An 18,529-nucleotide genomic window follows, 5' to 3' on the forward strand; every position below is an offset into this window, starting at 1 on the left:
CAAAACAGTCTGAAAGGGGACAAAAAACAGCGGAGGGATATATAAAAGGCGTTACGGCTCAAAACATTAACATCAAGATTCTTACATATACTACTTCAACAGCCTTTATTGTGCCAAACAGACAGATTTGGTCATATTTAATGTTGACTTTCAATAGAGGCATATTAATACTTATTCGTTTTAAGGATTACACATACACTTTGGCACTATTTTCAGGAAGTCCATGGTTCTTAAATGGTTGTGTAGTGGCATCCACGTGAGCCGGCGAACATACTACACAAACGGGCATACAAACGTAGTCTTTACACACTGCCAGTGTAAGTGTTGATGGCAACCAGCTATCATTAAACATAATTCCCGTCTTTTCGATGTGGAAATCCTAATAAACTGATCTTAATGAAAAGGAAATATTCTTAATACCCCAGTTACCATTTCATAACGTTCTCAATGCACATAAAATTACAGCTGCAAAACTTGCTGACATAAACATCTAGTTATAATGAGTTGTTTGTTATATTATATTATATTATATTATATTATATTATATTATATTATAAATTATTCAATCATTTATCTTGATTTGTTCCTGTTTCTCAACTTCAGTATCCAAGTAGAGAATTTATTTTTAAATCTAGTTGGAAGCTATTGAAAAAGAAACCCCAATGCAGGAAAATGGACTTTTCCACAATGCAGCACAAACTTAACTCTCTAATTTGTTTAATCCCTTGAACCTATATTTATCAGACAGAAGTTAAAACAAAACGAAGAAAGAAAAGAATATTTTATTGTCACTCTAAGAACATTGCAGAAACAACACTCATGACTGAGATGTGATTTAGCAACTTCTTACAGCAGAATTAAAGTATGAAAATGTAATATACATGGTGAAACTATGAAACTAAGAAATTAACCTTAAATAAACACTCATTTTTAGTTGTAAAAAAGAATAACTTTTCAGTAAATAAATAAATAAATAAATAATGAGAGAATTAACCTTAAATAGAAGCAACTATAGTAAAAGAATGGGCATTTAAGTAGAATATGTACAGTGACTAAAATTTTACAAAGTTAACATATGCAGCAGTTAAAATGTACATTCTTTAAAGTTGTGCAAAATAAGTGACTGGAGGGGGTATGGCTTTGATGGCTTTGGGGAAGAAGCTGTTCAGGAGTCTTTACAGCTTTAGATCTGAGCAACAATAACTCTTTCCAGAAAGGAAGGGAGAACAACAGGGTGTGTGGGATCAGAGCTGACGTTCCCAGCTTTTTTTCTGAAGATGGCTGGTATAGATGTCACTGAGAGAGGTCAGTATGGTTCTTTCTGCTGCTTTTACCACCTGGTGCAGATCATTCCAGTCCTCTGCAGTGCAGTTGGTAAACCACACTGTGCAGTAGTGGGTCAGGATCCTTCCAGCAGTGGGCGTGTAAATGTTAACTCGCAGGTGTTGGGGGAGGTGAGCGTGTTTTAGCTTCCAGAGGAGGTGAAAGTGTTGTTGAGCCATCCCTACCTAACAGGCAATGTTCATGATCCAAGTGAGGTCAGTTGTGATGTGGACTCCAAGTAACTTAAAGCACCATCTCAACTTCCTCTCTGATGGAGAGAATTGAGAGCCCAGTTTTTCTGAATCTCCTGAAGTCCATAATAAGTTCCTTGGTTTTGGATATGATCATTCATGGATTCATTCATTCTAATTTGAAAACAACTGAGCGAAAGTGCAAAAATGTGGTTTATGTGCTTGACTGATGCCTGCATAAGTCCCCCTATTAAAAACTATGGAGCATCATGAAGAGGAAAATCAAATGACAATGACCACAGACAGTCAGGCAACTGAAATCTTGTATTGGACAAAAATGGACTTCGTCTTGTAAATTCATTAATTTCCATACTGCTTATCAATAAATCAATACATCCTGATGGTCTGTCTGTCTTTGCCCTGTGCATCCTGCACCGGACTCTGCAAAACTACTGCCGACTAAAAGACTACAGCCCCTTTGTGGGCATGAACTACCATTACCCCCCGTTATGAGTGTCCCTTCATAACAAAGTCATTGCCTATAAAACATTACTTGGTAAATAACAAAAAATCTGTCGAATTTGTTTAATTATGGTTTTATCTGCAGCTTTCAATTGTAATTTCTAATGAAAACATTTCCCACAGAACCTGGAACTAACACAGCTTAATAAACATTTTTATCTATAAACAACAACATTAAACACTAAATTCATTAAAGATGAAAATATCCAAAGAGCTCGGTAGCCCCATCACATCCCACTTTAATACTCATATTGATATTTTTGTACAGTGAAATTCAAACGATCATATTTCATTACTTGGTCCAGTGACATCAAACAAAAATTGTGAGAGATTTTAAAATATCCACTTTATAATGAAGTTGACAGCAAAGCTCTATGTGACCTAGTTTTTTGTTACGGTGCTTTGAAAACATTGTGTAATCTGATAAGATTTCTGTGGGTTAACTCCTGAAAAGTTAGAGCCAGACCAGGACAAAAAGTCAGGCCATGAGTCACACACTCATCCAGGCCATCCCAATTCATATACTGCACACAAACACACGTAAACACACACACACACACACACACACACACACACACGTGCACACAGAGGCTTGTTATCACCAAAGCTAATTCTATGCTGACCGACACCAGTGCAGTTCTTTTCCTACTCTCACAAAAAACATCAATCACAACAGGACCCCTATACACACATCATATTACGTTAATCTACATGATTGTGTCATTTTGTCTGCAAATGATTCAGATGCTAGTTTACCATAAATATAATGTGCTAACATCAGTATGCATTGCAACAGTAAAAACATAAAGTGATCAACAGCTACGTCACCTAATGTGATGTAAGAGACACCTAAGAGAATGTCCAACCTTAAGAGGGGTCCTTAGACTTTTCCATGCAGCAACCCACTGCATGTGGAGGTATGTTTGGCTCAGTAGAAGAATTTTCAATAGAACTGAACGGAGCAAAGACGCCTGGATCTTCTGCAGTTTGGGATTGAAAAAATTGTGACACTCTTGACATGGTCACCAAGAATTACTATTCATAGTAAGAATGAAAAACTGTTTAATTTTTGTTTTTATTTTTTATTTCATGCATTTGTCATTCATACCATTGTTGTCCTAGCCTGTATTGTTGATTATATGCAAGACCCTTTAGTCCCCCTTCAGACAGAATCTCACAGCATCTGAATGAACATGGAACCTTTTCAATACTACAGGGTTTATTTTAATAACATTTATTACTGCTGCAATTGTTTTTCACTGGTGCAATACATTTCTTAAAAGCCTTTCAATAAGTAGCTGTTTTGTGTTAGTTTTTGTAATATGGTGTTTTAAAATGACAAGGGGTTTCAAAATGCTTTTGTAAAATCTACATTCTTTGCCGTTTTTATTTAACTATATATCATGATAAAATAGATCTAGGTTGACTGATGTACAACAAATTAGACTTTACTTAACATAGACACATTTTAAACAGAGGATTATAATAAAAATATTTATTGTGTTTAAACAGGAAAAAAACCAACTACATCTACTTTCCATCCATTATGTATTTGACTTACTTTAATCCCATTAAACAGTCACACTGCCACATTGATTGCGCCAGGACCAAGATGGTGTACACGTTGACGTATGGTAGCAGCGGGCTGAGACGGTCAATGCGGCGTCTACGTATGTACATATGGGTGTTCACACACAACCAAACTTAAATTAACCCTTGAATACGCAATGACAGCTGGGTCTTTATGGCCGGTCAATGGCTGTCCATTAAAAAGTTTAGAAAAAAATCCCAACAACATTTGTTTTTTTTTTAATTTTACCCAAAATTATTGTCATACGGTACAAAACAGCAGTTTATTTATAGATTAAAAGAAATATACGTTTTAATAATGTGCTAATTTACAAAGATTGTTAATGCTTCTCATCAGGCGTTATAGACGGACTACTATTGCGTCGTGCCGACCAGGGTTGTGTACTCCTCTGACGAGTAGCAATGGGATTAGCAAAATAGTCCTGAGATGCGGGTATCTCCTTGGTTACCAGTGAAAACATTCTTCGTTAACCCCCAACGTCGCTGAGTTATTGTTACTCGTCCGTACAAGATTTGATAATTACTATGCTGTCTTACTGAAGAATGTTAGTATCAGTGGCTTGAAGCAGGGCTAAAAAAGTAACTTGTCTGAGCTAGCTAGCTCACTAGCGCTTAAAGCCCGACGACATAAGCTGTTGGGAACACAGTGTATTCGTTGTGTCGGATCAGCCCAGCTCTTCCCCAAGAACTGCGGTTTTTCAAATACCGTCCTTTGTCAGATTAGTTTATTCAGACAGCCTTTGTTGTGTAATGAATTATATTGATCCTGATATGGAGAGACACAGCTTAATTGTTAGCTGGTGAGCTAAACGCAACTGAGGCAGTCTCCAGCGGCTTCCCAGCATTTCGCTGGCTAAAAATACCACTTTTGATTCCATGCTCAGTGCACCTCCAAAAGTGGTGGGCTAGTCCACGTTGGAATTGTCTTCGGCTTTTCTGGAAACCTTACTTAGAGTTTGGCACTCTACATGGTCACTACAGTGAATTTGAGACGACTGGAAGTCGGACCCCGAGGTTGTGAACCGAGCTGGCCTGATCTGACATTACATCGTACCAGCTGCTGGACTTCAGATCTCCAGGGGGACCACTCTCGGCTTTGGTTGATCAGTGACCGAATATTGTTTTGCTGTAATGGCATCGTCTTGTCTCCAGCAGTAATATAACAAGCCTTGGTCTAACCCAGGGTTTTAAGACCGAAAGTTTGTGAAGGTTAGAGAAAAACAATTTCTTTCTATCGTCTGAAACTGGCGACAGACTTAATCTGTCAGAGCACCATGTCGGAGGACATCAACGCAGACAAGTTCATCAAGGTAAATATCTCTTGTTGAAATTTGTGATTACTAACAGCTGGTTGTCTTTCAGCTGCAACATTTGTATTCAGTTATTATCAATGTCGATGACATAAAAAAAGAGAACATTTCTGACAACATAATCTTAATGAAGTGTAGTTTAAGCGCACATGAATCTTGTTTAAATTGACAGATTGATGTAACACTTGACCTTCTATGGTTTATGAAACGAGTTTTGCACATGATTAAAATTGTGATTGAGATTGTGTTTTAACCAGCAATATTTTCATGCTACCTGGTTTTGAGATTTTGTTACTGGCCTGCTCCTCTCAGTGTCTCACTGCCAAGGCATATGCCAGAAGTAAAACGTGATCTCCAGTGTCCCAGGTCCCTGCTTTCACACTTGGGAGAGAAGAAATAGTTGGGAAGTGGAGCACATGCTGTCTGTGCACTGTGATTGTTGTTGTGAAGAGAGTTTAGTGGGTCAACTGGCTAACACGTGGTTTAATCCCGGTTTTTTGTTATATACAACTTGGCAAATTTAACCAAGAACTCGGGGTAATTGACTGTATGTTGCTTAGCTCACTTTTCACAGAATTGTGTTTTGTGGGTTTAGTTTTTGCCTAATCTATACTTATTCCTTATGTGCTCCAACTGATCTAGCTATTTTTTTTTATTTTAACTATTTAAACATTTAAAGATACTGCTATTTTTATCTGTATTTGCATTTTCAAAATCTCAAATCGACAGAGCCAGTTGCATTAGTGAATGCAGGTTACATCAGATATTTTGTGTTTATACAAGTCAGATTGGACTTGTCAGGGCAGTGGAAGGACGTTATCACCGGAGGAGATAAAATGACATAAAATGGCATCACAGTGTTACATTATCTGGTTGAGAAGAAAAGTAATAGCGTAATAACTTCTTGATTTTGAATTTGGGGATTTATTCCTTTTTAGGTAAAGCATGAGATGCAACTGATTCAATAACATCAGTTGCATTTATTCCCCCAGAATATTATCCCAATCCTGTTTATAGACAGCAGTGGTTAATCTTTCCCAGATGCATGTGTTTTACAGCATCCAGGCTGTCTTTGTCTACAAATAAATTGTGTTATGGATAACTGTGTTGTGAAAACAGGAGTGATAATGGATATAAAGGTATTACATAACTCAGTGCTAACAGTGGGAAAAAACATCACTCTTAACTCTCAGAATGTCAGTAATGTGTGCTAAACAATTTTAAATTAATGTTATAAAGGTGTAAAGTCAAAATTATGATCAGTAGGTACATTTTTCAATTAATATTGGGTATGTCATTATAGTTTGTCTTGTACTTTTTTGCTTCTTAAACTTTGTTGACAATTATAACAAGAGGATATATTAACTTATTCTTTTGTAAAACATATTAGTATAGCTCAGAACATTGGCTTTTATTTTCCTCTTTGAAATATCTGATACATCGTATTGTCTGTGTTTTTAACAGGAGACATCCATTCTAGATGAATACAACATAAACTGGACACAGAAGCTGGGAGCTGGAATAAGTGGACCTGTCAGGTAAATGAAAGAGTTTCTCCATCGTTGTTCTCTCTAAATATATATTGTTGCTAATTAAATGAGATGTGTACCACATCAATTTAACGACAACAGCAAAGAGAATTTCATTGAAAAATTACGAGAACAGATAAAAACGGAAGGCATTGGCAATTGAGAAATCAGTTTTTCATCTGTGTTGCTGGTGCCAGTGGTCATTGGTTTTACTGTTGTTGTTTAGCTTGCAGAATCACTGTGGGACAAACTTGACATGTTGTTTTGAACTCTACAGTGTTGTGAGCAGAAACTGTCCACTTAGATAACTTTTCAGTTTATTCTAAATCTGAAGATGGTGTATCATGACTCAGATATTGTAAAATCCTATGATATGACTAAACAGAGAGTTAGGTGTTGCTTACCTACTCCGGCCCCTGCAGTGCATGATTAAATCACTGTTTTGAATGCTGCTGCAGAGATGATGTCAGAGTGGATTTTGATGATGTGCTAACTGGGCTGCTGAATGGATACACCATTTGTCTGCTGCCAAAACAATCTTCCTACATGTTTCTGATATTTGCTTCTGCTTTGGTTTTATTACATTATGTTAGCTGTGGCACCACTCCACAAGAACAGCTTGTCAAATAAACAGACACTGACAAGAACAACAAATGAGCAGATGGTTGTCACTTGCTTTAACTGACTGGGTAATGTAGACCAATGTCACAACCGGAAGGCTTAAATATGGGGGGATGTTTGGGCCAGGCATAATTTTTGTTGGATTTTGTTTTGGCTTAGCTGGCTAAAACACTGTTTGAGAAACTCCAGCATAGTGGCCGTGAATCCAAACCAAAACCTTTACTCACAACCTTCAGTGTAAATGTACAGTTGAACGTTTTCTTCTGCTAATAAATACTTAAAAAATACTGATAAAACCCAAGCATTTTTCTTCATTTGTATGCTATTCCTTGTGTTTTTCAGAGTTTTCACTAGGCCCCTTTCAGACATGCTCTGCTTTCCATTAATCTGTTTGCAACTGAACATGTTGATGTCATGCATGAATTACACCCTTGGTGCTTTTTTTTTTTTCCAAATTTAGCCTGTCATGTTACAAAACAACTCTGTAAGCTCTGCCGTGGGTTAGTTTGAGACATGATCACCTTTCTAAGGAATTCAAATGATGTTTTTTAGGGAAATTAGCTGCTGTTGTCTTTTTATATTTCCTGAAAAAAAAGAACCAGAGAAACTATGATTGAAAGCATCTAAAGCTGCAGCTGATCAATATTGTCAACTGCTCCCATCAAACATAGTTTAAACACAATTTTGAATTTTGGTTAGCTTAATATGAATTTTCATGGCAAATGACATGAGAAAACTGGTTGCTTCTCATTTGACAACAACAATTAATTAGGAGTTGTCATCCTGAGATAAAGTAAATGATCACGTTTTTCTCAAGTTGATAATTACATTTATTACAGTATTGCAGTTAAACCATCACAGGCATAATACTGACTGTCTGCTAAGCTGTAAAAAAGGGGATCTCTTTTTAACCACTGCCCTGTTAGCATGCTAATATGTATTGCATCGAAATGTAGCCGCTTTAGTCGTTTTCTTCCTCTGTGCATTTTATTTTAAGTTTGTCTATCAGCCCCCCTGAGCTGTAATATATCAGTATTTGCTCCTGATTTATTCTGCCCATTTTGCACTTTGAAGCTATTATAGGATCAGGATTAAGAGATTAAGCTGTTATTTCAAATGTGTGTAGTTTTAGCTGCAAGTGATAAGAATACTGAGAAACTGACTCATCATCCCTCTGTGCAAACACACACCATGATTCATGCTGTACTCTTTTTTTTATTTTTTTTAACTGTTCTTGCTCACTCTGCCTCTTATTTGTCTGAGTCAGTTTTCTGCTTTTGCTTTACTCACTCCACACTCATCTCTTTCTGTCTCCTAACACATGTAACCAAGCCTCCTCTGTCGAACTGATTCATCAGGTTGGTAATTCTTTCCAGCGTAGGTGACCTTTGGCCGAAGCAGAATGTTTCTTGCAGTAATGCTTTAATAGTATAATCCTGAGTTCAAGGGTCAGAGGTTGCTTTTAAAAGTGGATATTTGGATATTACAGGAGGAGGAGGTGGGGGTTCCAAGAAATAAAACAGATACTATATCAAAACTGTTGAGATTTAAATCTTTATTCTCCTATGATCCTGAAATACTCCTTAAAGGACACCAGTGACAGTCAATTTATTTTCCATCCAGGTGACATTTTTAATGATCACCTGTGCAGACGGCTTAGTTAGAAAGCTGCAGATGACATTACCTTTCCCATAACAAACTGTGATGTTGCCAAAATACTGTTCTTACTCCCAGCTATTCAGCTTTTATCTTGTCTCTGTACTGTCATCAAACAAAATTTGATATCACAGCACACATAGTACCCAGTTTATTTAAGACAGGCGCACAAATGTGCACTATTTGTAAATCAATATTAAAGCTCATGGTAGCTATCAATAAAGCTCAAAGCCATTTAGATGAATCACAAGTCAAACCGCTCATTAGCACAATCTGTAGTTGCTGAATCTTTGTTCAGACCTGGTGTTAACACTCATCCTGGGTGATTGGATCACTAGTGAAAAGCAAAGTGTACATGTGATTGCACTGAGGAGAGGAGGGATTAATTATTCATTTGCAATCTCTCAGGCCACATTAGGTATGGATTTTGACCCTTGTGGTCAATGTTTTTCTGGGCCAGATCATTAGCCTACTTATACATCGGATGGGACCTACACGATAGCTCATTTACAGTAAACATCCTGCTAGCCGTTTTTTTCCTTAATTTCTGAGGAAGTGCCAGATCTATCCTATCGATCTTAGGAGATGCCTTTTAACGGGCATTTTCCTGAATGTTGTGCTTCTCAAAACTGATAATTTACTGCAACATAACAGAGTTAAAGTGGAGTGTTTGAGTGAGGGAAAATGTATTGTTGCACATTTCAAGGTGCACACAGTCCACGGATGTTTTAGAGCCAGTAACAATGCTCTGTAATGTCAGCAGATTAGACTTTTTTTTTAGAAAGAAATCTGCAGAATGAGTTTTAAAGCTTCAGCCTGTGTGCTGCAGAGTTGGGTCAACACTGAACTCTCCAGCATTGAAAATCAATGAAATTGTGCTTATTTTCCTTCTTCTTTGCCTCATTTGTTACATAGCTGAGATTATTCACTTTTTATGTTTTTAGCTAACTCAAGCTAATGTGAAAAGTGTTAATGTGTATATAATGATGAATTCTATTCACTGAATATCAATCTTATTTGATAGACATTACTATACCTACCCTGATAAATGACAGCAGACTGGGTTTTCCTGCATAGGACAGCCTCTCCACTCCTTCTTTTCTCAGATTGTTATAGGGAATGTGTAAATTTATAGATGCAAATGGGACTTTGCTAGTTTATTTCAAATAAAAGCTGGACGTTTTTAAGTAATTTTGTTGGCAGTACTGTGTTATATGATACACAACAGGGTATTTATGCAAACATAAAAAGAAAAACAAACGTCATTCAGTATAAATTTATGAATTCAATATGAAGTCACAACAGGAAGAAGTGTTGCACAAAACAAAAAGCAATGTTTAAGGCTGCCTGTAGTGTGATATTGTATTTGTTAATCATCCTCTGGCATAACTGAGGATATAGAGTTAAATTAATGCTGTTTTTACATGACTTATCATTCAGTCAAAAATGCTGAAAAAATGCTTTGATGTTTATTTTTTGTACAGATACGTTGATTCTGTAAAACAAATAAGGATTTAAGGCAGATGACTCAATGACTGCAAACAGGAGCATAAGGGAATTTAAGAATCCCCGTCAGGCAGCAGAGATGACCTTACTGATTGTTGAAACAGTCACATTGCTGGTTGTTAAATTTCTTGACACATTTGCTGGCTCTCCCCCCCGCCCCCGCCCCTCCTCTTCTCATCCAGAGTTTGTGTGAAGAAGTCAACTCAGGAACGCTTGGCCCTGAAAATCCTCATTGATCGCCCCAAGGCCAGAAATGAGGTAAGAGGGAACACTGTCATGGCTGTGATTAATCCATGTTGTTTGTTGTCTTTGGCTGTATCAGTATGCTTTGTTCTGTCTTCTTGCCTGAGTCTTCATTAGTTCCTTGTTTTTCTTTGCCTATCTCATGGGCTTCTGCCTGTTTGTACTGTCTCCTTTGTCTGTAACTTTGTCTTTCTGAAGTAAACAGTTTGTCAAGCATTGTCGATCAGCCTCTTTAAGTCACTGTGTTTTGATAGAGCAGCTTATAAAGCAGTCAAAACAACACGCAGATTTGCTTCATAGACTCATCCTGCTGAACTGTGAGAGACTGACAAGCAAGTACACACAGATTTTTACGACTGAGCATGTTTTCAAGCTCGTTTGTGAATTTCTCAAATGAGTGTCTTGCATAAATGCTTGATTTATAAAGGAAACAGCTTTCCGCTTTTTATGATAGTTCCTAATTTGTATAAGTGTACTTTAAATTATTTGTTGGTTTTATTTGACTTGCCCACTTAGTAAACTAGATGATCTAAGAACCCACAATGACATCAAGCAAAAAGGCAAACCAGCTTAGCAAGCTGTATTGTGCTCTTGTATTTTGTACAGTTAATTGGGATGATAATCCAAGACACATTCAGGTAAAATGCCCTGTACAAAATGTTTAATTCTTTTTCATACAGGTGCGTCTCCATATGATGTGTGCCAACCACCCAAACATTGTGCAAATCCTGGAGGTATACGCCAATAGTGTCCAGTTCCCTCATGAGTCGAGTCCAAGGTAAAAATCTCAATTTTGTGTACAATCCTCTGCATTTCCTTTCCTTCATGATATCCAAGTCCACCCATACCTCCTTTGTTTATGTATTTGTTTATTTATCTTTTTACAGAGCGAGGCTTCTGATTGTTATGGAGATGATGGAGGGGGGTGAGCTCTTCCACAGAATCAGTCAGCACAGGCACTTTACTGAAAAAATGGCCAGTCAGGTCACCAAACAGGTAAGTAAAGATAGATGCACTACAGGCTGCAGTCTGGCCTGACTTCATCTCTGTCTTCCTATCAAACATTTATTTTTATATGACAGCCCCTACTTTGATCAAGCTACTCCTATCAGACTTGGGCAGCGAGACAGAAACTCTATCCTTGGCTATTAAAATGTGTTAATACACCCCCCTCCTCCACAGATCAGTCAAGCATTGGAGCATTGTCACTCCCTAAATATTGCACATCGTGACCTGAAGCCAGAGAACCTGCTCTTCAAGGATAACTCTCTGGTAAGCTGCAGGATTTCATCATGTTGCTCATAGACAGAAATACTGCAGTTTGAAAATATTGCATTACAGCTACTGTTGCAGTGTCTGCAAACATGATACAGCATGTTATACAAAGGAAGGATTTTAGTGATTTAAGTGTCTGAAATAAGAATAACCTGAAAGTGGCTAAAATTTGTGATCGCTCCATTCATGTGTCTAACTCTGATTCTTTCCCTTCTTTTTCTGCAGGATGCACCTGTGAAGTTGTGTGACTTTGGCTTTGCCAAAATCGATCAAGGAGACTTGATGACTCCTCAGTTCACTCCTTATTACGTAGCACCTCAGGTACATGAAACAGGGAGGGTCTCACTGCATATTGACTTCGTAGAATCAACACTCACAGCATTAATCACTTCATTTTTATTCAGGTACTTGAGGCTCAAAAAAGACACCAGAAGGAAAAGTCTGGAATCATACCTACCTCACCAACTCCTTACACATATAACAAGGTAAGCTTTATGTGTTGAACAAGCATTCAGTCCTGGTGTGGGCCTGCTTATCTAAAGTGCTATAAGTTTAATTCAGTGTTGAACAATTTTTTTTTCTTTAATTAATGTATTTCCATCTCTCTGCAGAGCTGTGACTTGTGGTCTCTTGGTGTTATTATCTACATAATGCTGTGCGGCTACCCTCCGTTCTACTCCAAGCACCACAGTCGCACCATCCCAAAGGACATGAGAAAGAAGATTATGACGGGGAGCTTTGATTTTCCTGAAGACGAATGGAGCCAGATCTCTGAGATGGCCAAGGATATAGTACGCAAGTAAGTCTTTTTTGGAATTTCTCTGCAATTTTTTGTCAAATATTAAAACCATCTATATCAGCTGTTTTTCCTCTTCTTCTTCTTTTAATAGTTTTAGTAGAGATGAAGACAGGAAATGGAGGGTGAATTGATCTTTAATTTGACATGATAATCATTCATAATTTTTGTTTCCTGTTCATCTGCTCCTCGCAGGCTGTTGAAGGTAAAGCCGGAGGAGAGGCTGACAATTGAGGGAGTCTTGGCTCATCCGTGGCTCAACTGCACCGAGGCCCTCGACAACGTGTTGCCATCTGCACAGATGATGATGGACAAGGTCAGTGGGAAGCTGTTGCTGTTCATAATTACCTGACCAGCAGAAGAAACTTGCTTATCATGACATACAGTGCATCTGCCGCCTCTGTTTTTTTTATTATTATTTTTTTTGTGTGCGTTTTACAATTAGTGCAAGGGGAGGTTGCAGCATATCCCCACACTAGTCCTAAATAGATTCTCTCATTTGTCGGTAATAGGTGGTAAATGGTAAGCCTTACATCAAAAGAATTAGTGCAGGAGTTGCATTGGCGTGACCTTTAATGTTACTTTCCAGTGTCTTGTAAGTGAAGATGAGACTAAAGTTGTGAGGAGAGTGGGCGAGCTGAAGGTTTAAGTAGTTTCCCTGAGATTATTCTTAGTGAAAATTTTATCTTCCTTTGAGTTAGCTTTGCCAGTAGCACAAACATGGAAGAGGAAACGTACACAGTCATAGTCTCTGTCGACATTGTAGCCCTACTTTCTTACTGTACTTTTGAGGAGGCACATGCAAGCTGTGATGTATCTTAAGGTGTAATCCTGAATCAGTGCTCTGCCCTCCAGGCGGTAGTCGCAGGTATCCAGCAGGCCCATGCAGAGCAGCTTGCCAACATGAGAATTCAGGATCTGAATGTCAGCTTGAAGCCTCTAAACTCTGTCAACAATCCTATCCTCAGGAAGCGGAAACTACTAGGGTATGATCCCTCAAAACTTTTTTTTCTTTTCAGTATTTAAAGCATAGATATATTGCCATCAATATTATTGCATTTGTGCTGCATTTGGGTGAAATGGGAATGTTTTCTGATTCTTTCTGCCTTTCTGACTGTATTGTGTATCTCCAAATAATCTTAAGTATTGAGAGGTCCTCCAATTAGTTAGATCTGAAGGAGTTTTTGCTCTTGATGTTTCAGTCCCAAGCCCAGCGACGGTTTATTCATTCATGATCCAGAAAATGGAGGGGACGACTCCAACTTAGCGCTGGAAAAATTACGAGATGTCATTGCACAGTGTATACTACCACAAGCCGGTCAGTTACCCAACACTGATATCCTTCTGGCACTTTTTGGCATAAATTTAAATCCACCTGTTTTACTCTATTAATATTTATCCTGTTCTCATCCTCAGTTAGCATGTCAGTGATGATGTTTCTCACACACACACACACACACACACACACACACACACACACACACACACACACACACACACACACACACACACACACACACACACACACACACAAAGCTTCTGAACTGAATGTTTTTGTTTGTCCAGGAGAAAATGAAGATGAGAAACTGAATGAGGTGATGCATGAAGCCTGGAGGTTCAACAGAGACTGTAAGCTGCTGAGAGACGGCCTGCAGGGACTCAGCTGGGATGGTTGGTAGCTTTTCACCACGTCAGAAATACCCTCTCTGTTTATCAGCACACCTGAATATTTTTGCCTCACAAACTGATTTAGATGTTTTACTGTTGATGCCTGCCGTTTCTTTCAATGACGGCTGCAGATTTTAACTTCGTTTAGTTGATATGTTTACACATTATATTTCTAACAGTCCTACAATGAAAGGTGCATAAAAATCCACTTAATTTAATCTTTTCATAGCCTAATCAAAATTAGTTATTTATATCCGATGTATAGTTCATTAAACTCTTCTTCCTTTTTTTTAAGCTGGTACCAGATGGCCAATAAGGATAACACGTAAAAACATAAACGCCCTCCTATTTTAATATCTGTAGATTTCTGCAGTTTTCTTAGTTATTTGTTTGATGCAAAGCCACCATTTAGCCCTTGTAAAACCACTGAAATAGAAGAGAAATAACTAAGTTAAAGGCAGCACTTTTTACAGCCTGTTTGATTTTTGAACACAGCAGATGGTGTTTCAACAGAACTGACTTTCTAACATTAAAAATGATTACTCTACGCCCAGCGTACCTCATTAATTGATTAATCTCACTTTGCATTACATTGTTCAGATTTGCTTTGTGATCACAGTTACAGCTGAATTAATGAAAGTGTAACTAAAAATTAACTGCAGTTAGCTGGTGGTTTACATTAATTACTGTATGTGTCCAACCCGAGCGGATTTTTGTAGTATTTAACGACCAGTGTTGTCATTGCAGGACGAGTCTTCTCTGATAAAGTCGACCGCCTGAAGTTGGCTGAAATAGTGAAACAGGCCATTGAAGAGAAGACAAATCTGCAAGATTTTCATTAGCAAAGCGCTGTCTTTCTATCCTCTTTTTATATTGTTTATTATGACCCTTTTTAACCCATACTGGTAAAAAAAAAAAAAGAAGCTTTTTTTATGTCAAATGATGTGCTAATTTTCTTTCTTTTTTCTTTTCATAAATTCACTTGCAAGACCTATTGATGTATTGCAAGAGCTATTGTGCAGCTGTAGATAGATTTCAGAAGACTCATTGGTACTATCATTTTTTTTCTAAAAGGCAATTACAAAGAAAAAAAATATATTTTCAGTTTTGTAAAAAAAAACACAAAAAAAGGAAAAAAAAAGAGGAAATCTGGGAAAAAAATAATTTTTGGGAGGGAATTTTTATTAGCTGCTCATCTAAGATGTTGTGTTTTATCACATCTCTTTCATTTTATTCTATTTTATTTTAACCATCCTAAGATTTTTTTTAAATTTATTTAAAGAACAGAAAAAATTCCATTATTTTATATCTTTCTTGTAGCTTGATAATGGGCTCTAAAGTTTTAGAGAAGCTGTTTATGATGTGACTTTGTTCTTCCACATACTTTGCCTAAATATATCATTGTGTGACTTTTTCCCTGCATTTTAATATACATGTCAAGGAGAAATGGGGATAGAGCTAAGAAAAGAAATAAGTGTCATTAAGAAGCAGAAAAATGCAGCTTCGTCATGCGACAACCCCTCAACTTATCCCTAAGATACATTTACAGAAAAAAAGTTCTAAAACAAGCCGTCTTAAAAATGACCTCCTAAAAACCTGAAAGCTTTCTGGAAGCTTTACCAGAATCATCTTTATCCACCAAAGCCTTTATTTCTCAGCCTCTAAAGAAAATATAAACAGGAAATCATAACCACCTGAGATGTTAAACTTTTGCCTTTTTATGCAAACAGTGAACTTAGTCTGTATTTTCATCAGTATTAGAAAAAACAAACGTGGCTCAGGCTCCTTCAGCCTTGAAAGGTAAAAGCATGCAACTCCACTCCAAATCTGAAAAGGAGGTGTGCATGTATGTTGCATTTGGCCTTACTGAGTTTAGTTAAACCCCTCAAAACAGATTGTAAAAACATGTTATGGCTAGTTTGTTTTCTAAGCACAACTGGTAAAAAAAAAAATAAAGTGCTTTTTTATTTTAATTCTGTCTTCTTTAGAAGATGTGGTAAAAGCTTTTTTAAGGCCTTAATTCTGTACCTGGCTAATTATATGAATCAGCGTATTTCATACATTTGTTGTGTCGATTTAAATTTCACACACAAAAAGTGGGGAGGTCCTTATTCTAGTGTTTCTTTAAAGTTAGCTGAGCTGTGAAACTGACGCAGTTTGAGCAGCACTGACGTAAAGTTGAATGCTGGAGTTCGGACCTTCAAAGTTAATGTTTTACTTTGCTTTCAGAGAGCAGGAGTGAATAGAAATGTTTCATGTTTCACAGTTTTCACAACTTAAGGATCAGTAAAAAAGGCCTGTTGGGATTTCAGTGGCACAACTTGATCTGCTCAATCATTGAAAATGTCTTGAGATTGCATGTATGTGTTAGTGAGGTCATGTGTTTCCAGTATTATTGTCTAACAGACATTCCCTCAGTGATCTGGCTAAACGAACGTTCCCTTCCTACACCCGTCAGATCTGCCTCATTTATCATTAATTGGCCAGAATGAAAACATCACCACACCTTTTACTTTAGTGTTGAAGGCATAAGTGACTTTTCTATAAAGATGAGCTGAAAGAAGGGATTCTGTTGAGTTGACCTAATAGCTCTAAGATGGCTATAAATACATGTATTTTTTAATTTTATTTTTAACTCCTTTGTTGTGATTGTTTTCTGGCTCAAGTCTTGTGTAATTATCCATCCATGAAAACTTTTGTTTTTTTTCTTTTTCTGAATATCTGCATTAACTGTGCGTGCTGAAGCAAAATGAAATTGAGTAGTTTGCAAACACTGATGCAAAAAAAATGTCATTGCTGTCCTATGACCTAAGTCTGGTTTTGCCAGCTTCAGATGAATCTAAGGGTTATATGTTCATCTTTTTATCTTGGGGCTGTTTAAAAAAATGTAAAGTCATTATATTGTTTGAGAGAGAGAATAAAGGTCGAACAATGTTAGCATGTACAGACATTTTGGAGATGCAGGATAGTTTGTACGCTATTATATTCCACACCATTTACAATTAGTATGAAGAAGTCTTCCTTAGGTAAAGCAATTGCTAACATAATTCTGAGTCATCATTTTGGCTGTTTCGCAATCTCCCTTCAAAGCTTAATGACAACCACAGCCTGTTTTTTTTTTTAAGCCTTATAGTTGACCTGACTAAGTTGTACGCTCCAATGTGCCTTGTTGAAAGGGTGGCATTTTCCATCCTTTATTGCTCTTAATAGTAGAAATGGATCAGAAGAGAAGGAGAAGCTCAGTTTATTAAGTGAAAAATATTTAGCTGTGATTAGTTTACATGTGAAGGCTTACATGGGTCTTTTTTTTATTTCCCCAATTGAGATTACAAAAGCAGTTAAACATTTTGGGATATATGAACTATGTAGCTACAGCTAGCACTCAGTTTAGCGTTAGCAGTCTAGCTTTAATCTTTTCTTTCACCCTCATTTAATTCATATCTATTTCCGGAGAGCATCATCTCAGAAAGGTGTCATATTTATTAGTACGTTTATACTTTAAAGTGAAGGCATGTATCCTGATATATTTCTAACTGTGGAACCCCCCCTCCCCTCCCCATGGAAACATGCAGTCCTGCTGAGATATTGGTTACCTGCTGTTTAGTGTTACTAACAGAAGGCAGGTGTTCTTGAGAAGCCTTCCTCTCTCCCCTGCATGAGTTTGAGTTTCTGTTGCAAATTTCCTCTCAATAACATCCTCTTCCTTATCTCCCCACTGGAGATGGAATATTTATGAGGTGAGATATCTTTTAAACCATGCTTTCCTTAGCTGGGTGCTTATTTTGGATAAACTGCATCCCTTTTAAATACCAGCCCATAAAAGAAAAATACACCATCTTGTCAGTTGCTTCCATTCCCTCTGACGTTGCTGCAGTCATTGTAGAAGTATTTATGTTTCAAGAGATGCTTTGATTTCCAGGTTTGGCATCAAATCGATGTTTCTACTAAAGTAGCTGTTCCTGTTTACCTAAATGTCAGTATGAAATGAGGAAAGGATATCATTTCAAAGCTCTGAGCCTTTTTTCCGCCCTCCCTCCGGTGTGCCAGTTATGTAGCACGAATCCCTCAAAGACTTGCTGTATTTTCTGTCCATACATGTATTTGTGCCCTTTCTGCCTTCTTGGAATGTCATCAACATGCTGACTTTGTAATAAAGAAATTATTTGAATTTAAATGCTTTTCCTATCTTCTCTGGACGCCACAATCACATTACCCACAAGCCAAGATTAGTTTGTCATCGAAAAAATACTTTGATTGCTACTAAATGGTGTTCACTTTGCAGTTAGATGTCTAAAGTTA

The 18,529-nt window shown here is 37.4% G+C and overlaps 1 protein-coding gene across 1 annotated transcript; it reads left to right on the forward strand.

Moving 5' to 3' along the window:
- Positions 1-4,010: 4,010 nt before the first annotated feature.
- On the forward strand, positions 4,011-18,469 carry mapkapk5 (MAPK activated protein kinase 5). Its single transcript, XM_042000544.1, has 14 exons — positions 4,011-4,936; positions 6,401-6,474; positions 10,431-10,506; positions 11,172-11,269; positions 11,379-11,487; positions 11,674-11,763; positions 11,992-12,087; positions 12,171-12,251; positions 12,378-12,565; positions 12,758-12,878; positions 13,418-13,548; positions 13,765-13,880; positions 14,129-14,233; positions 14,978-18,469. The coding sequence occupies exons 1-14, from the start codon at positions 4,901-4,903 to the stop codon at positions 15,070-15,072; spliced, it is 1,416 nt and encodes a 471-aa protein (XP_041856478.1). The 5' UTR covers positions 4,011-4,900; the 3' UTR covers positions 15,073-18,469.
- Positions 18,470-18,529: the final 60 nt, after the last annotated feature.

Source organism: Melanotaenia boesemani, chromosome 11, assembly GCF_017639745.1.
Source record: "Melanotaenia boesemani isolate fMelBoe1 chromosome 11, fMelBoe1.pri, whole genome shotgun sequence".
Lineage (NCBI taxonomy): Eukaryota > Metazoa > Chordata > Actinopteri > Atheriniformes > Melanotaeniidae > Melanotaenia > Melanotaenia boesemani.

What these genes read in the sequence shown, in the direction of transcription:
- mapkapk5 (XM_042000544.1), top strand. Translation starts at nt 4,901, where the DNA reads ATGTCGGAGGACATCAACGCAGACAAGTTCATCAAG. An exon ending in GTGTATACTACCACAAGCCG is followed by an intron (nt 13,881 to 14,128) that starts GTCAGTTACCCA and finishes TTGTTTGTCCAG; the next exon opens with GAGAAAATGAAGATGAGAAA. An exon ending in GCAGGGACTCAGCTGGGATG is followed by an intron (nt 14,234 to 14,977) that starts GTTGGTAGCTTT and finishes TTGTCATTGCAG; the next exon opens with GACGAGTCTTCTCTGATAAA.